Source organism: Eschscholzia californica, unplaced genomic scaffold, assembly GCF_041429995.1.
Source record: "Eschscholzia californica isolate CP2 unplaced genomic scaffold, dmEscCali1.0.p SCAF_2, whole genome shotgun sequence".
Taxonomy (NCBI): domain Eukaryota; kingdom Viridiplantae; phylum Streptophyta; class Magnoliopsida; order Ranunculales; family Papaveraceae; genus Eschscholzia; species Eschscholzia californica.
The window spans coordinates 58639703-58656319 of record NW_028238309.1 but is presented as its reverse complement, the minus strand read 5'-3'; the positions used below and the strand labels follow the sequence as shown (position 1 = coordinate 58656319).

At 34.1% G+C, this 16617-nt stretch overlaps 3 protein-coding genes and 1 pseudogene across 4 annotated transcripts; 1 reads left to right on the top strand and 3 right to left on the bottom strand.

Annotated features, from left to right (window-relative positions):
* Positions 1 to 1341: 1341 nt before the first annotated feature.
* Positions 1342 to 2555, bottom strand: LOC147559609 (transcription factor bHLH148 pseudogene; annotated as a pseudogene). The gene is made up of 2 exons (XR_015234631.1): positions 2419 to 2555; positions 1342 to 2159 (listed from the first exon to the last, which is right to left on the bottom strand). The product of XR_015234631.1 is annotated as a transcription factor bHLH148 pseudogene (transcript).
* A 7455-nt stretch (positions 2556 to 10010) lies between these two features.
* Positions 10011 to 10950, bottom strand: LOC147559608 (uncharacterized). Its single transcript, XM_086661507.1, has 3 exons — positions 10864 to 10950; positions 10662 to 10781; positions 10011 to 10552 (listed from the first exon to the last, which is right to left on the bottom strand). Exons 1-3 carry the CDS (start codon positions 10921 to 10923, stop codon positions 10154 to 10156), a joined length of 579 nt encoding a protein of 192 aa, XP_086517633.1. The 5' UTR covers positions 10924 to 10950; the 3' UTR covers positions 10011 to 10153.
* On the top strand, positions 10915 to 14792 carry SLD5 (DNA replication protein-like protein). The gene is made up of 6 exons (XM_086661506.1): positions 10915 to 11335; positions 11558 to 11689; positions 11768 to 11847; positions 11935 to 12044; positions 14136 to 14211; positions 14284 to 14792. The coding sequence occupies exons 1-6, from the start codon at positions 11162 to 11164 to the stop codon at positions 14381 to 14383; spliced, it is 672 nt and encodes a 223-aa protein (XP_086517632.1). The 5' UTR covers positions 10915 to 11161; the 3' UTR covers positions 14384 to 14792.
* A 937-nt stretch (positions 14793 to 15729) lies between these two features.
* Positions 15730 to 16499, bottom strand: CP1 (Ca2+-binding protein 1). Its single transcript, XM_086657847.1, has one exon. The coding sequence runs from the start codon at positions 16445 to 16447 to the stop codon at positions 15932 to 15934; it is 516 nt and encodes a 171-aa protein (XP_086513973.1). The 5' UTR covers positions 16448 to 16499; the 3' UTR covers positions 15730 to 15931.
* Positions 16500 to 16617: the final 118 nt, after the last annotated feature.

The window sequence follows — 16617 nt, the reverse complement described above, 5'->3', positions numbered from 1 at the left end:
CTTTAAAAAGCTGAAACATGATGTTGGAGCTTTTCCAAGGTTTAATTCTTCTTGTTTAAGGTCACTTTTAGTTTAGGCTGAACTCAAACTTATTTTAGTTTTCTTTACACGTTTCTTAAGGAATAAGATGGCGGATTTGCACTCTAAGAGACATGTCATTTAAAGATTGGGAAAAAAGTAGTTATGGAGCGAGCATGGGCCGGCTAGCTCGGCTTGGTGCCTACTTAGACATGTCATTTAAAAATCCCAAAGAGACTCTAGGCAGAAATCCAACTGGTAAGCCACGCTGAGTTATTTCGTCCAATTGACGCATGGGTTCGGATTTTGCTCAGGGTACTTTCTTCATTTACATATTCAATCAATGTCTACTCAAGTTAGGTTTCTTCTATTTCTTAAAACCTCTAAACCATTACGTCGTGAATCCAGTTCTCACATATCTTGTCCTTTGAAGTTTACATGTTTGTTCGTATTACTTCGAATTGTTTAAGTAATTTCAGACTTTTTTCACAGCACCGACAGACAAAGCAAAGTGCTAATTTTGCCAATTTCAGATCATAATCTCTCTCAACTTCTTTTTTTTTTGGTTGAGCAATCTCTCTTGACTTAGAAATAAGAAAGATTGGTGCTACCTAAAAACTTTTTTTTTCGCTACATAAAAACTTAGAACCCCTAGACTATCAATCAAGGCCAACTCTTAAACAAACTTGTCGTATGCCTATTTAGTCATTTGTGGAGCTCAAAGTTTAGTCTTAAACCTCATGATATAAAGTCGAAAGTTTAAAGTAAACGGAGTAAATGATTTCTGTCACAACCTCACCGACTGATACAAAGGAAACAACATGAACCCTAAATAAAGGACAATTGTGATCAATCCCTACACCACTAAATATGAATTTAAATTTCTTTTTGGACTTATAGGTGGGTCCAAATATAACATGTTTTACGTCAGACCCCTTCCTCTCCCCCATGTGCTCCCACGTTAATGCTCTTCATTTTATTATAAAACCTTAATAACAATCAACCAAAAAAAAAAACAATTAATAAAAACAAAATAAAAAATAAAAAGAATGAGAAAATAAAATAATAACAAGACCCCTCTTCCATCTATCTGGCTTTGATTTTGACTTGTGTTACTACCAAAACAAGTTCTCTCTCATTTATTCGATTTCTCCTTAAACAAACTGAAATTCTACCGTGAGAATTCAAACACCTGCGATATTTTATCTAGATTATATCCCAGTCGAATTATGTGAATCAACATAATTTAAAAACGCATTCTCACTTACGTCCTCTAATTTACGCATACCCATATACTTCAACTATTAGATTTGGCAAATTTACTTGCTTAAAGAGAAAATCAATTGAAATTTCTCAAGAGCAAAAGGGCTATATTAAACTAGAAAAAATGAAAATAATAAAAGAAATTAACAAAAAAGAAAAAGAAATACATAAAGGATGAAAAAGTGGATGACATGTCATCATAAGCTAGTGGTAGGACCGAGTTGAGCCGATGAAGATGAGCCGGCTACGGATAGAAGCTGAGTAAGAGCCGTCATAGTCCTAACTTGCATCTCTAAAGCAGCAATATAATCTGTTGTTTCTTCTAGAAGATTCGGAAATGATAATTTCCGGCAACCGGGAACTATCCTTCCTAAAACCCTAACTCTTCGTTGCAAAGGTTGGAGTAATTTCTTCTCTTTCAACTGATTAGCAATAGAATCAATTCCCGGTTTCTTTGACCGGCAATCACCGGTAAGTCTAGGTTTCTTCTTTTTTGTCAGTTTTAACTTGAGTCGGTTCGTCAGAATTGCTCGGCTCCATCTAGTTTTACCTTTAGCCGTGAAAGCTAATGCTCGATCGGCTGCTTCACGAACGGCACGGCCAGGCGGTGGTTGCGGTTGCGATGAGTTTTCCGATGATGAAGGATTCCGACGGACATGACGTAAAGCTTCTAGAAGTTTAGATGAATAGATCTGTTGTTGATTTGTTGTTCTCCATTTTGGAATTTGATTTTGATTCTGGTTTGAATTTTGATTGTATTTTCTTCTTTTCTTCTTTGATTCTAATAGTCTATCTGAACTCGTTCCGGTATTTGAAACTAATGAAGAAGAAGCCATTAATGGAGAATTGCAATTGAGATGATTGAGAAATCGTGAAGCCTGAAATAGAGAAAATGAAAGGATATTGAGATTTTTGTAGAGAGAGAGAGAGAAAGTGCAAAAGATACGGATTAAAAATCTACTAAATCATCAAGTAAACATATATATTGATTTTTCCAGAAAGAAAAAAGAATCAGAGAAAAGATTTTAATTTTACGATCCAAAAGCCTAATTCTGATCTGGAGATCGATCAAAATATAGAAAAGCTGATAACCGAAATGAAAATCAAATCCAGGATTCAGAAGTTGATGAATTTTACCTGTATGAACTGGAAATGAGGAAAGAAATATTCCTTTCAAATCGTCTGGAATCGATCGATTAATGGGTTTTAGAGAGAGAGAGATAAAAGAAGAGAGGATCGGGAGTGTAGAGGGAGAAGGAAGACGGGAAGGAATGAAACCCGGGTGGAGCAACGAGAAAATGTTATTAGGGGGACTCGGGGAATTTAAAGCTATCATCACCTTTAAAAGCAAGGGGCAATTAGGAAAGCAATAAAAACAAATAGTCTCGAAAAAAATAATATCAACTAAAAGTGTCGGATTAGAGCGATAAGAGGTTTAATCTTCCACTTCAGATGTTAAAAGGTTCGTGGATGCTGATAATTCAAAAGAAATAAATTAAAAATCAAATCATCCAAAACAAATTTAACTGTCTAGATCATCCGACTGACCCAAAATTTTTGGACTAATTTTTACCTTCTTTTTGTTGGAGTCACTTTCGATGCCATTTGGCGCGAGAATGAGGACTGGTTGCAGCCCAAAAGATGACATGGTTGATTCCTATCGATCCGATTTTCTTCTCCACATGTCCGAACCAATAGAAGTCGACCACGTTAATTTTTGACTGACTTCCATTTTGAGGTCAATTACAATTTATATTATCGATTATGTTATTTTTCACCTCTAAATATATATGTGCATCATGTCAAATGCTAAAGCACAAACAAATTTTTAGTATACAAAGCTTGGACCATGTAAAACTTTCTTGTACTCCATAGTAATTATGATTTCTAAAAAATACATAATTATTAAAACAAAAAAGTAGGGCTCTATTGTATTTTCAAATAGTTTCATTCAAGAAAAAGTATTAATAGAGTTGTGGTCTTCTCTTTCTCAGATCCTTATCAGCGGAAACCTTTGAAAAATTAAAAATCGAAAATTTGAATTTATACCGAGAAAAATAACTATGTACATCACTAAAAATTTCTATACAATAACTATTCACAGTATAATCGACATAGATAATAATCACAATATGGGAATTGAACTGGTATGTAAGAAATCTTCAATGTTAAAAACCTTAGTTTTAATAACTCTAAATTTCGGTATTTTGTTTTATTTTTACAATGAGAATATAGTAATTAAATTCTATTAATCTTTAGTTTTTAGCTTCCTCTAGGGTGAGTTGGAAAGTGGCACGCATGAATAAAATTGGGAGAGCTTAATGGGCCTACCTTGTTTAAAAGATAGAAAACTAGAAACTATTAAACAGAGACCTAGTTCTCTAGCACATGCCACCATGTGCATTTCACAAAAAGAAATAATAAATATACTTTTACTTTATTTAAGAAGCTATATCGTTTCAACAAAAAAAAAAAAAGCTATATTATCTTACTCATATTTAAGTTTATTAATCAAATTAGAAAAAAGAAAAGTTAAAATGAAATTTTATAAAATTACAATAATTAGCTTTATATTATTGTTTTTCATATAAATTTCTTATAAACGTAGGGCAACACTTTGGTATTGATTGACAACAGAACCTGACCAGTAAACATTTTCTGATCCCACTAATATTTTAGTTCCACGCACAACTATAAATTATTAATCTACTAATCTATTCTATATTTGTGTCGAATAGATTTAAATCGATATGAATAAAGGTCGGAATCAAATAAACAACTTTTGAATCAAATTAGTTTAGATTTCAAACCAACAGTCTGATTCAAATTTGAAAATCATCAAATATCACATACATTAGGGGCCAAACAAACATTAATCTAGAAAATTATTACTCCCTACTATAATTTTGGGACTCTCTATCTAAATCCATGTGTTTTTCTATTTTATTTTTCATTACTTAATCTTCAACCATTAATGAAATATATTGTTTTTTTTTCTATTTAGAGTTTGATAATTCTAGGTAACATGCATCTAACTCGAGCTTTTCTTTTTTGTTGAAATGCATCTTACTCGAGCTGAGTCAAAAACGTTTTGAGACATTTGAAACTCGGTATTTGAGGAGAAGACAAAAATTCCAGACATGTAAAATGCAGTAAAAAAGAAGAGTACGAACCGAGCTGCCATTTTTTTAGAGAGAGAGAGAGAGAGAGAGAGAAGAATCACGGGTTGTAAATGGAAATGGTGGTGGGGGTGTTGGAATATGTGACCCTAATTAATATGGGTAGCTCAAATTCAGGTGGTACTCTATTACCTACCCTCTCCCCACTACTATTACCTGCACATATGAACAAGTATTTCTTGGTTCTTATCATCTAATGCTTCTCTCTTTCTCTACATGTGACAATCTTAAATTCTCATTCACACAAATATACAAACAAATTTTACTTTATATGGTCAATCTTATGTTAAAACTACTATTCATGTTGCTTATTTACTATTCAAGCATCTCCCTGGGAAATACATTGAACTTTTATTTTCAGAAGCAGAAAAAAAGACGTACACAAGCGAATTACAACAATTTCCAACTGAAATGAAATTTAACATTACAAAGTTTCAAACAAATTAGAACCTTGATCATATGCAAATAAAACATCATAAACCGATATTATCTTTAATAAATGTTTTAATTTTTAAGTAAGTTTTGTCAAGCTTTTCGTTGAAGATATCTCAACAATTTTAGTAGGTAAGCTGAAAGAGACCTTGAAAAATTTGACCATACAAAATGGGAGAGAGAGACATGTCATAAAAAAACCCTAATAACTCCAATTACATTTTTAAGGGTGTGAATGATGTGGACAAAGACAGAAGTGTGAGTTGGCTTATACTAATTGGATCACAAATGTGGGACCAATGGAATTTTTGTTTTCATTCTTGTCAATGATTAGTGGGTGATGGATGACTTGAGAAATTTAGCCACATGTAGGTATCTGAGTGTGCTCTTAAAAATGTATTCTACAAATATCTAACTATATATACACTAGGTATATCCAGGATGGAGACACTTCGGTTGAGCATTTTAGGTCATACTAAAAGGGTGGAAGAAAGACATGATATGCACTCAGACTTTGAAAAGTAAGATGGAGTACCCAAATATACAAATTTGAAACTAGTAAAAAATGACTGATATTTATTTATTATGCTAGTTACTTTTTATTTAGTAATAAAATATATAAAGTTTTGTTGTCGTATGACTTCCTAACCGATAACAACATTCTTAGCAGTAATTTCGTAACAACGAAGACTCTTTTGTTTCTATTCATTTTATGGAAAAGCCTATTTTACCATGAGGAAGTATCATTACTATTTTTTAAATTATAATTATTTCTTAATTTTGTATATTTTTTCCTCAGAAAAAACATGTTATTTTACTTACAACATTTCACATCTTTTACAGGTTCTTTATGCATAAAAGTTTGATGTAAATGTGAACGTACTTAGCCAATTAGTTGTGCATCTACTTCGAAACTACGTAAATTACAAGATTAATTCACTAGAGTGAAATTCATCATCAATTTAATCGACTTTCACGTTTTTAGAATATGACCTTTAGAGCCCATAATGTCTTTGATGATAATAGCTATAAGACTTATTCAATCCATGTTTTACTCATGATGTCCCTATAAATATTGAATGTAATAAGTCTTACAGGCCATGTCAAAAAAAAGTTTCGATATATAAATACAGTTGTCATAATTGTTTTTTCTTATAAATTAAACAATCATCTATTTCCTTTTTTAGTATTTCTTGAGCTTTTGTGGACAGCTTTGAACCACATTGCCCACTACTCCACCTCTTCTATTTTATAATGTTAAATGATTTATGTTTTCTTTTTCATCCACTTGTATTTCTTGATTAAAATTCTATATCATTGTGTAGAAAATTTTAATTGTTTCTTAATTATCAAGATAAGCATCAATAAAGCAAACTAATTTAATGAAAAATAAAGGTTAGCTTTATTTGATGAAGAAATGCATATATTCACATATATTTAAAACACTATAAATTAGTCTCAAGGAATTACATATAATTAAGAAGTAAAAAAGGTGTCATTAAAAATATTGAAACTCGAAATGGATAATCAGTTGTACTGTCATACAAATTCATAGGGCTAAAGAAAAGAGATTAGATCAAATTAATATAATCGAGTTGGATGGAAAACCAACTAATTGATTCAATTCTAGTTTCATACAAATTATTGTAAGGAAGAAGATGATATTAGGTCACTCTAATATTTTAGAATTGTATTAAACACTAACTAATTGAGATCTACCGACCCACCGGAGTGATGCAATCACATCAAACTGGGAGGTTATTGGAGTTAGTTCAAGCAAGAGTTTGAGTTACCACGGATACTTTCGGAATACAAAATTCTTACAGTTCTATTATCAAACTAGATGTTTTAGCCTTATGTAAAAAATTATCATATATATGTACATGTGTGTCTATGTGTACAATTGAGTAGATTTCGTTCCGAGTTACTCAGTTTAGATCGATAGAGATCAAGAATCAGCCCATGATTGATCCAGAGCCACGCTCGACATCAAACTTCTTTAGATTATCGATAGATAGATAAATGGATAATTCATATATTACGTGTAATCCATTGAAATTCAGATACAATATTTAAAAAAAAAGTGAATATATTTCCAAATTTAGTAAAGATATAAGAGCTCAAAATACAGAGATAAAGTTAGAAATGTGTGTTAGTGTGTGCCTGGGAATGTTGATAGCTGGTCTGATTAAAGATATGTTTAAAAACTAACCGGCACATAAGTGAGAATGATGTGCCAGAGAGTTTGCCTCCTGATTAAAGACAGACATAAAATAACACCATAAATTTGTTTATAGTCCTATCCCACATCAACCAAACAAGAACAACAATCATATTTATTATGCAATCAAATTTTCATATAGGTTTCATGAATCATCTCTCTCTCTCTCCTCTGATGTCTAATTTGGTAGAGTTATCCTGGCAGCAGATGCTTAGTAAAGAACAAATTTTTTAAGTTATCTCAGTCAGAAAAATAAGATTCAAAGCATACAATAACATTAACTACAGTAGCAAGTAATCTCTGTTTCTCTCTCCTTATCTCCCTGCACCACTATTTTGGAGACTATACTATTGAAAAATGACTCTATGCCAGGCCGTCGTCTCCTGGGAGAATCCGGCCGAGTGACGTGCCATGACGAAACTTAGAGAGAGAGAGTTTTCCATCCGGCAGGCGTGCCGGGCAGGGTATCATTGTTCCTATACTATTTTACTATAAATATACAAAAGAACAGCAGTACCAACAACTAACAATGGTTATGATTTAAGTTGGGTATTTTTGTTTTGTTTCATTGACATTTAAGTGATGTTTTATTACATATAATGTTGTAAATTGAGATTCCACCTTATCCCATTTTTAGTGGTGAAAGACTATTAAACTTTCCAAATTGTGTCCTTTAGCAATTAAAAAAAATTAGTTTCTTAATTGAATACAGAAGGACAACTTTTGACAGTGATTTGTCTCTGTACACTGTTCCTTAACATGGGTTTATCAAGACATTCCTTGTTGATATGTTAAGGTTAATCAATTATCTATGTAATCAGAGCATTATTTGAAAGTTAGGTCAATAATTTTATCTTACTGTTTATAATTTGACTGTTTTAAGTGTTACCAATTCATTCTTCTTAAGCAAAAAACTGTTTATCTTTTTTATTGGGATCATAAACAGTTTAATTAATTTAAGCTAAAGTATTTAAGTTATGAAACAAACACCTTTCTTAATGAAATGTAAATTTTCTTGGTGTCCTGTAGTGAAACAGTATTTTCTACATTATGATTGAGATTGTGATTGAGATGCTCTGTTTTTTACAATCTTTAGGGGAAGATAGAATATAACTAAACTAACTACTATAATAGGTTATATATACATTCTCCAATACAACTTATATTTAGCTATACACCTTAATTGCACCATTTTGATGTACACAATCTCTATTTATACCCTAGAACCACCTAAAGGCTCAGACTGCTTGACTCGGCAAGGCACCAAGCCCCTGAAAAGGTCGAGCCAGTATGTACAACTATGTATTAGGTTATAACCTAAAGACTTGAGAGGTCTTACTAAGCGCCTTATTTATGAAACTTGCGTTTCACATCATTTAGATCAAGTTATCGTCAGTGTGGAGGTTGAGTTTATAAAGACCCTTTTAATTTGTTCATATGTCAATAGAAGGCATTGGGGTAGAAAAGAAGCAAGATTTTTTATTTTATATATTACTTTAAGCATCTAACATACTTCTTTTTCTTGAAGGCTAAATAAGAAAGCTAGACTATAACTTGTATAGGAATCAGACCTTGAATAAACTTGACGTATAGGTTGCCATGCTGATAATCAAAATCAGATATTTGTACAAAAAAATCACTCAATTGAAACGACACGAATACTAACAAACAAACACACACACATTGCATTTTACTTTGTTACTTGCCTATGACTTAATGGCTGTACTTCAAAAAATGAAAACCATCAAAGACTGAAACAAATTGGCAAACAAATGCATCTCCTATATTGCCATAGATATTACTTGAGCTAAGTGTTTTCAGGAGAAATGGTTAAAGCTTCCTCTACAATCTGGAACAACAAAGTCGTAGACTGCTCAGTGTAAAGAATATCCACCTTAGCAGTTAAACCTGATGAATTGATGGGAAACTGAAGTTTCTAGTGTAAGGCTACATTCCCACATCGCTTAAGAAGACCTTCCAGACACGGGTATAACGTAGCACCTTGTCTTACATATCAGCTAGGCCTTTTGGGTGAGCCTTGGTGCCAGGAAGCCAGGGGCAGTCTATGACAGGCTCATGCCAAGGAAAAAATCTTGGTCCTTGTGGAACTATGCCAGTGGGCTGGATGGTTCCTAATATAAGGACAATAGGCTGGTATCGACACAAGTGTTACATGATGAAGTTAGACAGATCCATTTGGGTTTGTGCTAAAACAAACACTTAGGGCTAAAGGGTTTGGTGGTATATGCGCATTTTAGGTGTCACTGTTTCAGTACTTTAACATAACCGAAGTCTTAGCAGTAAGCATTAGTGGTTACATCTACTACACCTTTTATTCTAGATAGTTATTAACTTATTATCATACTTTCAGATTCTTCATAAGTTGTTGTACAACTTGTTCTCCTAATCTTTAGTTCTTTATTTGAATTGGACTATTTAGGCTTACGGAGGCACATTGTTTCTCATGTCAACAAACGTTTAGGTAACTCTACAGGACAAGTGCACCTACTTTAATATTTTAGCAATCCCGTGATTTGAAGCCTCAACGTACTTCATTTGTTTGTTAAAGCAACAAACAATGTGGATTGGGTGTAGTTCCGGTCCTAAGCCTACCGAATGTTTGTTTATGTTTCATCTCTAAACCCACATACAGAAGATGAGGATTGGTGAGATGGAGTATATGGTTAGTAAGATAGCTATTTGGTGAGCGGGTTGGCGGGAGTAGCGATTACCATGATCCTTCTGCACACATTGAACTATCCTAACCTAGATCTTGCGATCAACAAAAAAACAGACAACATGATAAAACAAGTAATCGATCTAGAATGATATTCACATTAGCACATAAGTGATACACAAAGAAACAGAAACTCAGTATCAAGTATCAACACATAAAAGGAATTCTAAAATGATGATATCCATATATATTCTTTTTGTCTGATATACTTGTAATTTTTCACTTCATTAGATTGTCTCGAAACTTTATTCTAAGCATGAAAAGAGGAATTATTCTAATTATGATCATCAATCTATTAGGCAATCATCCATGAATACCTAAAGAAACATTCATGTGGGAGGTGGACCATATAAGAGTCTTGCACGATAAAACCTTTTCTGATGCTAGTCCAATAAATTTGTCTCGGTCGTCCGATAAAACAGATAACTCCTTTAACAGGACCTTAATCAAGGCATCCAGAATCCTCTCTGACTGAAGATTAGCTCTATAGGTGTTTAAATCACGTGACCTAGTTTCTTGGAGGCGATCCACAAAGATCTGAACCATTTCTCTTGCAATTTTACTGTTCATTTTCCCTAATTCTTTAGATTCTTCCTTGATTTCTCGTTCTAGGTTGTCATCCATGGAATTAGAATAGAAGTTTGACGGATCAGAGGCTTCTAATGCTACTGATTTAACTTTGATCGGAGATGACACCACACTCTATAAACCAGAAGATCAAAACATAAAGTAGAAAAATCAGTTAGTCTCATGAAGAGATAGAGATAGAGATGGAGAGAGAACTAGATGATCGAAAGTTTGTGTACTATACCTCAGAGAGCCATGTCTCACTGTCATTGAAAACCTCAGATTCCGGCGAAGAATCCATAGTTTCAAGCAATAAATCGTTCGGAACATCAAAAAACGCAGAGTTCAGAGATTTGTTCACGATCTACAAAAATAAAGAGTATAAGATGAAGATCTGGAAGCTAAGCGAAGAAAAAACCTAAAGATTCAAAGGATTCAGATCTTACTTTTCGAGGTTGCTTAACCAGTTCATTCCGATCGTTTCGCTTCAACTTCAGACTCTTCATCTCTCTTTGATTTTCAAATGAACTAGTCAAGATAATCTTTTAGGCGGGAGATTTGAATATATTCTCCCCAAAATGGGCCTCAAAGACCACTAGCCCAAATTCGAGGTCCATTAGAAAAACCAGTTTTTATGGATTGCCTTTAAAATTTCACTCGAATAACATCCCGCTTTTTTCCAAGTTCTGGCGCCATTTTGCTCTCTCTCTCTCTCTCTAAAAAAAATCGAAGTTGAGAGAGATAATGGCGTCTGATACAGAAGAAGGATTAGGAAGTGGAGAATATGATCCATCAGTTTCAGCGGATAATGATGTGGAACTCTTGAAACGAGCATGGCGAAACGAAAAAGCTTCTCCTGAAATTCTTCAGTTTCAAGAATCATTAGTTCAAAGAGTTAGAGAACAAATTCAGTTAGTGGTAATTTATTCTTAAACCCTAAACCCTATTCAATATCAATTCTTACAATCTTTTCTTTTTTTAGATCTTATATTGTATTGATTAATATTCGTTGAATCCCTTGAATTTGGGATGGTTTCTTCTTGTTAAAAGTTAGGGTTTTAATTTGAATTTCAACTAGAAATGAGGGAAATCTATTTTAGGTTAAATTTTTCTTGAACACAGTTTCAATTTCTTGATTAGGAAGATAACATCGAAGATAACTCAGTTTCAAGTGGGGGGATTTGGGATCCGCTTACAGTTTCACTTTACCAGATGGACTTAGATCGAACTCAGTTTCTTTTGAGATCTTATCTTCGACTTCGCCTACAAAAGGTGAGAAAAGTCTTGAATTCTCCATTTTCTTTTCGTTTATTTAGTTAGTTCATGATTATAATTGACTTACTATTGCAGATTGAGAAGTATACTATCCACATTACAAAAACCGAAGCATATAATCGGCTATCTAAACAAGAACAGAAATTTGCTGCAAGGTGAAAATAAGTTAATTGATTAAATTTTTTCATCATATTCTTCTTTACATGATTAATTGTTTGATGAAATTGGTTTTGTGTTGATAGGTGTACAGATAATTTGGAGAAGCATCTTAGTGAGTCTGTATTATCAAAATTGCCTGATGGTTATCAGTCTATTCTTAAACAATGTTCATCAAGTGAAGAAGATGACATGGGTACTCTCTCTTCTTTAGTTTACATCAAAGGCTTCATCAATGAATGTTTCTCTAGTAACAATCCTATAATTTGTGTGTTTTCTGTCATTACCCATCACTTGATTCAAATTCAGTAGCTAATGTAGAATTTTTTTGTTATGATCGTACTTCGTAGTGAATAGGAAACACTCTTGTATGTAGAATTTGTTTCTCGGTAAAGTAAGGATTGGTTCGCTCTCACTGTTATGACCATATCTTTTTTTTTTTTGAATTGTAATGTTATGACCATATCCCGTGTATTAGTATTCAACTACGGACAAGTGAGAACTTCAATGCACTTGCTAGGCTCATGTCATATCTAACTGTGTACAGACTGTCTACATGCCTTGATTCCGAAGCCTCGTATTGGGGTAAGATAAGGCGTATCCTAGTTGTAGTCCAGATTAATAATTTTAGTAGGAATACTCTCACTCAGTCGTCGGTTGAAGTTTGTCAGATTTATATTTAGTATTAGTAACCTAACCTTCACTATTTTTTCTTGATAGTCCACGTTTTGATGTTTCAAAAGATATGGCGTATTTCATTACTGCATTTTAGATTGTTTCTTCTTAATCTTACTATACACTTTGTTGATGCATTGTTAACTTTACTCCTAGAAAGTTATGAGAACGAGATGCTGCATCATAGAACTTGACCTTCTCCGACCGAAACCAAGTTTTGCTGGAATCTTGTTAAGTACATCTAAAGATTGCAACTTTTTATATATTTATTATGTTCACAAAAGGTCAGCACAAGTATATTAGAAAATTAACACTACATATTTTCAGCCTAAATTTTTTTTTCCCAAAGGAGAACTGACTGGCTGTGAGCATGCAGTGATCATTGATCATTACTGATGTCATCTATCAAACGATCATTTCGAATGTCAAAAGATGTTTCATGTCGTTATTCAAGAAAAAAGTCGTTAGATGTTCATTCACCAAATTTTATCTTCTTGCTTTATCCTAATATTGATATCAGAAACATGGTTCCTGTTTGTCAGTTCAACCTAAAAACCTCAAATAGTTTGTGCATTGAAGTCATTGTCATCAGATCTTTCTTATTGATAGATTTTATTAACCTTCTTGCACTTTATAAAATGTTAAAGATGTATCTGCTCCTTTTCGTTTCTCTTTTTTTCCTTCTATATTCTTGGAACGAACTATTAGAATTCTGTGTAGGAAGAATTATTGAAGCATTCTTTGAGCATCGCGAATCATGGATAGTTACTATCATGACTTGTGCTTTTCCCGTTTACCTCTACAGTCTAGAGTTTAATATGACCTAAGTGATAAGTGGGCTAATAAAGAGGCTAAAATGTGGCAGGTTGAATACAAGTCTATTTTCTTGATTACTAGGCTAGTTTAGGGTTGTTTATGATGACAGTATGCGTCAAGTAGTTTTGCAGGCAGTAGTTTATGGGTATTAGAAATTGATCGCTTTCTCGTGTCTATGGTTGTTTTTTAGGGTTTCCATGAAATTATGTTGGGATGTATAGCAATACTTCCCTTTGTGGGTGAGAACTTTTAGGTTTCTTCAAAATTTGCAGTACTATTGACAAGGAAAATCCAAGTTATAGATAGCCACATTAGTAGATTAATATGCTTACTTCACGGCCCTTCCTAAGGATCATGTTGCAAAATTTCGTGACTTTTGGCAACGTTTGGGTGACCTTTTTGCCATGTTTTTGACGTCCAGAGATGTTTTTTGTGGACTTCAGCATTGGTCTGGGCAGTCTTTAGTAACACTTTTGATATGTCTTGGCAACGCGAAAAAGTAACTGTTGCCTTAAACTCTCATTGTCAGTTGCAGCACTTTATGCAAGTTGCACAGATACCTTTGTAAGTGGCTCGAAGCCCTTGTGGCAAGTGGCCTGAACCCTCATCTCAAATGACCCCCAAAAAGTCCTCCACAAGTTGGCCCAATACTGTCGTTGTAAGATGCCCAAAAATAAGCTTAATTGTTTCCCAAATGGTTGTGTGCATCCTGCTCTTAGTCATAGACCACCATTGCATGTCATAAACAAAGTGTTACCGCTTCTCATCACTCCTAATCTTTGATTTCGACTTGCAGTTCCAGAACCTCAGCTAGACACATTTGTCTTTTGCAAAAGTAGAGGAAATATCGGACCATTTCAAATTGACGATGAGTAATCTTCTGCTTTCCACAAAATTTCATTTCAACATCTGTGTTTTATCTGCTAATCAATCTCATTTTACAGAGGAAAAGAGGTAGTAGACATGCTTCCAGACGATCTATATGTTCTCCCATACAAAGAAATAAAGCCGCTTGTTGGGAGCGGCCAGATTGACCTTGTTTGACTACATTCTCACCTCATGTACTATGTCAAAGGTTCCATGGGGTTTATGATGGTGGATAACCAAGGTGAGGTTAAACTTGAACTATTTTCTTGCGCGATAGAAGTTTTAAACCGACTTCTTGCCAATCATGCCGTCAAGACAGCCGGGTACTCAAAGTTTCTCATTTCTCATTTCACCGATCCTGCACAAGATAACTTATTTATTTTTTGTTTGTTTGCGACATAAAAATTGTGTATTTTCTTTTACAATACTCGATGGAATTCTTCATCGACATATTTTAGCTTGTCTAAACCTGTTATTTCTCTCAGTCGAATAGTCTTGTAATCTAAATCTAGAACCTGAATTATCTGTCAAAATTATTTGGATTTGGGCTTTTATTTTAGTAAAGATGACTGCTGTTTTCTTATCATCCTCGAAATTTTAATTTTGCTAAAATGGTGTTTGACTACAAGGGGATCAATGCTTTCATGTAATAAACAGATGAGCTCGAAAACATTCTAGCAATTTGACCCATGGAGATAATATCATTGCCGAAAACTTTTTGCTAGCAATAACATTTTCATATGCAACAGTGAGTTTGCTCTAATTGCAGGCAGCTAAACTAGGGCGAGGGCTTGCTTGGCTCAATGTGAATGCTTAAAAATGACAATTTTGCCTTCATAGTGTGTGAATAAGGAAAGCTTCTAGTAGTGAGTGACCAAGTGAAAATGCGGCTCTCTGGACATTTGACGAACCTATTACACAAACTGCTTTATGATCACATTTGAGCATCTTGGTTAGAATTGTTCATTCGCTACTATCAGGGCAGCATTTCGGGTAGAAACGTCCAAAACCATCCTAACATTGTTATTAAGACCTATGTAAGAAGCAAGTCTTGGCCCGGTGAAATATAGATAATCTCATATCGGCTGTGGAAAAGGCAATGGTGGTTAACCCTGAGCGTTGGCAAATTTAAGCTAGAGCAGCCAATATGACTAGCCATTAAGTATCACTTATGATATTCTGTCCGACTATTAATCAGGCCGATGTAACCAGAGTACGTGAAGGGCCGACCTGATAAAAATCACCTTCGAGGCGAATATGATCACTTTTCATTAACTATTATCATATATGACCATACTGATGGTATGCGCGGCCGGGGTTCGGCCGAGATATTGGCCGGGCATAGGATAATTTTTGTTTTTTTTTTCAGGAGAAAAAACATATGTTAGTTCAAATGACCATACAGTATTCAAGTTACATGAGGGATAAAATAAGAACAAATTTAACATCTAGAGGACTAAAAAGCCCCTTCAACAAAAAAAAAAAAAAAAGACTAAAACACCGAAAATTCTTGTATTTAAATAGGAGTCGAACAAAAAAAAATCCATATAATGAGATTGAAGTAGAGGACAAAAATTCTTTATAGTATTAAAAAGCAAATAAAGGAAAGGACACAACTCATTTCACTTCTCCACCTCCAACATCACATCAAACTTGGGTTGGCCCCTAATTTTGACATTTTGTATAAGAAGAGAATCTCTCATTCTGTATGACCATCAATCAGTATTAATAGTATCTCGGGGAAGAATCAACGGCCAATATCTTAAGCATACCTTGAAAACTAACTCCTTCATTTTCATCACCACCACCCAATTTAATCATCACCCTAATATCTTCATCATTAATATCATTAAAACCTGCCAAATTCATATAATTCTTCAAATCATCAAACCCTAATTTCCCATCTCCATCTCTATCCATCACTTTGAATACTTCTCTCATTACCTCATTTTCTAATGAATCACTCCCATTTACTCCTAAAACAACCTTCTCAAATTCTTCTGGTTGGACGAATCCATCTTTGTTGGAATCTGCAACCGAAATCATCGAGCTGATATTTTCATCATCATCATCGGCACCGGCGGTGGTGGTGGAGTTGTTATTGGGGAAGGCAGAGTAAAATGAGCGGAGATCATTGATGCTGATTTTACCGTCTCTATCGGTGTCGAGAACGTCGAAAGCTGGTCGGATTTCTGAAATCGACACTGATTGGGGACGTGAGTTAGTTCCTGAAGGACACATTTTTTGAAGGTTGAAGTTTGAACCCTAAGTGGGAGGGAGAAAGAGAAAGAAAAAGAAAGTTGGGATATTTATAGAGAGAGAAAGCTGTGAATGGAGAAGGGTTGAACTGAACCTTGGTTGACACGGTTTGAGAGTCAAGGGTTGACTGACGTGTGGGGTGATGTCATAAT

Bases quoted from the DNA above. Each gene is read 5' to 3' on its own strand.
- LOC147559608 (XM_086661507.1), bottom strand. From the start codon at position 10,923: ATGAAGAGTCTGAAGTTGAAGCGAAACGATCGGAATGAACTGGTTAAG. The intron at 10,782-10,863 runs GTAAGATCTGAA...TTATTTTTGTAG, and splicing joins TGGTTAAGCAACCTCGAAAA to ATCGTGAACAAATCTCTGAA. The intron at 10,553-10,661 runs GTATAGTACACA...TCTGGTTTATAG, and splicing joins GTGAGACATGGCTCTCTGAG to AGTGTGGTGTCATCTCCGAT.
- SLD5 (XM_086661506.1), top strand. From the start codon at position 11,162: ATGGCGTCTGATACAGAAGAAGGATTAGGAAGTGGAGAATATGATCCA. The intron at 11,336-11,557 runs GTAATTTATTCT...TTTCTTGATTAG, and splicing joins GAGAACAAATTCAGTTAGTG to GAAGATAACATCGAAGATAA. The intron at 11,690-11,767 runs GTGAGAAAAGTC...TTACTATTGCAG, and splicing joins TTCGACTTCGCCTACAAAAG to ATTGAGAAGTATACTATCCA.
- CP1 (XM_086657847.1), bottom strand. From the start codon at position 16,447: ATGTGTCCTTCAGGAACTAACTCACGTCCCCAATCAGTGTCGATTTCA.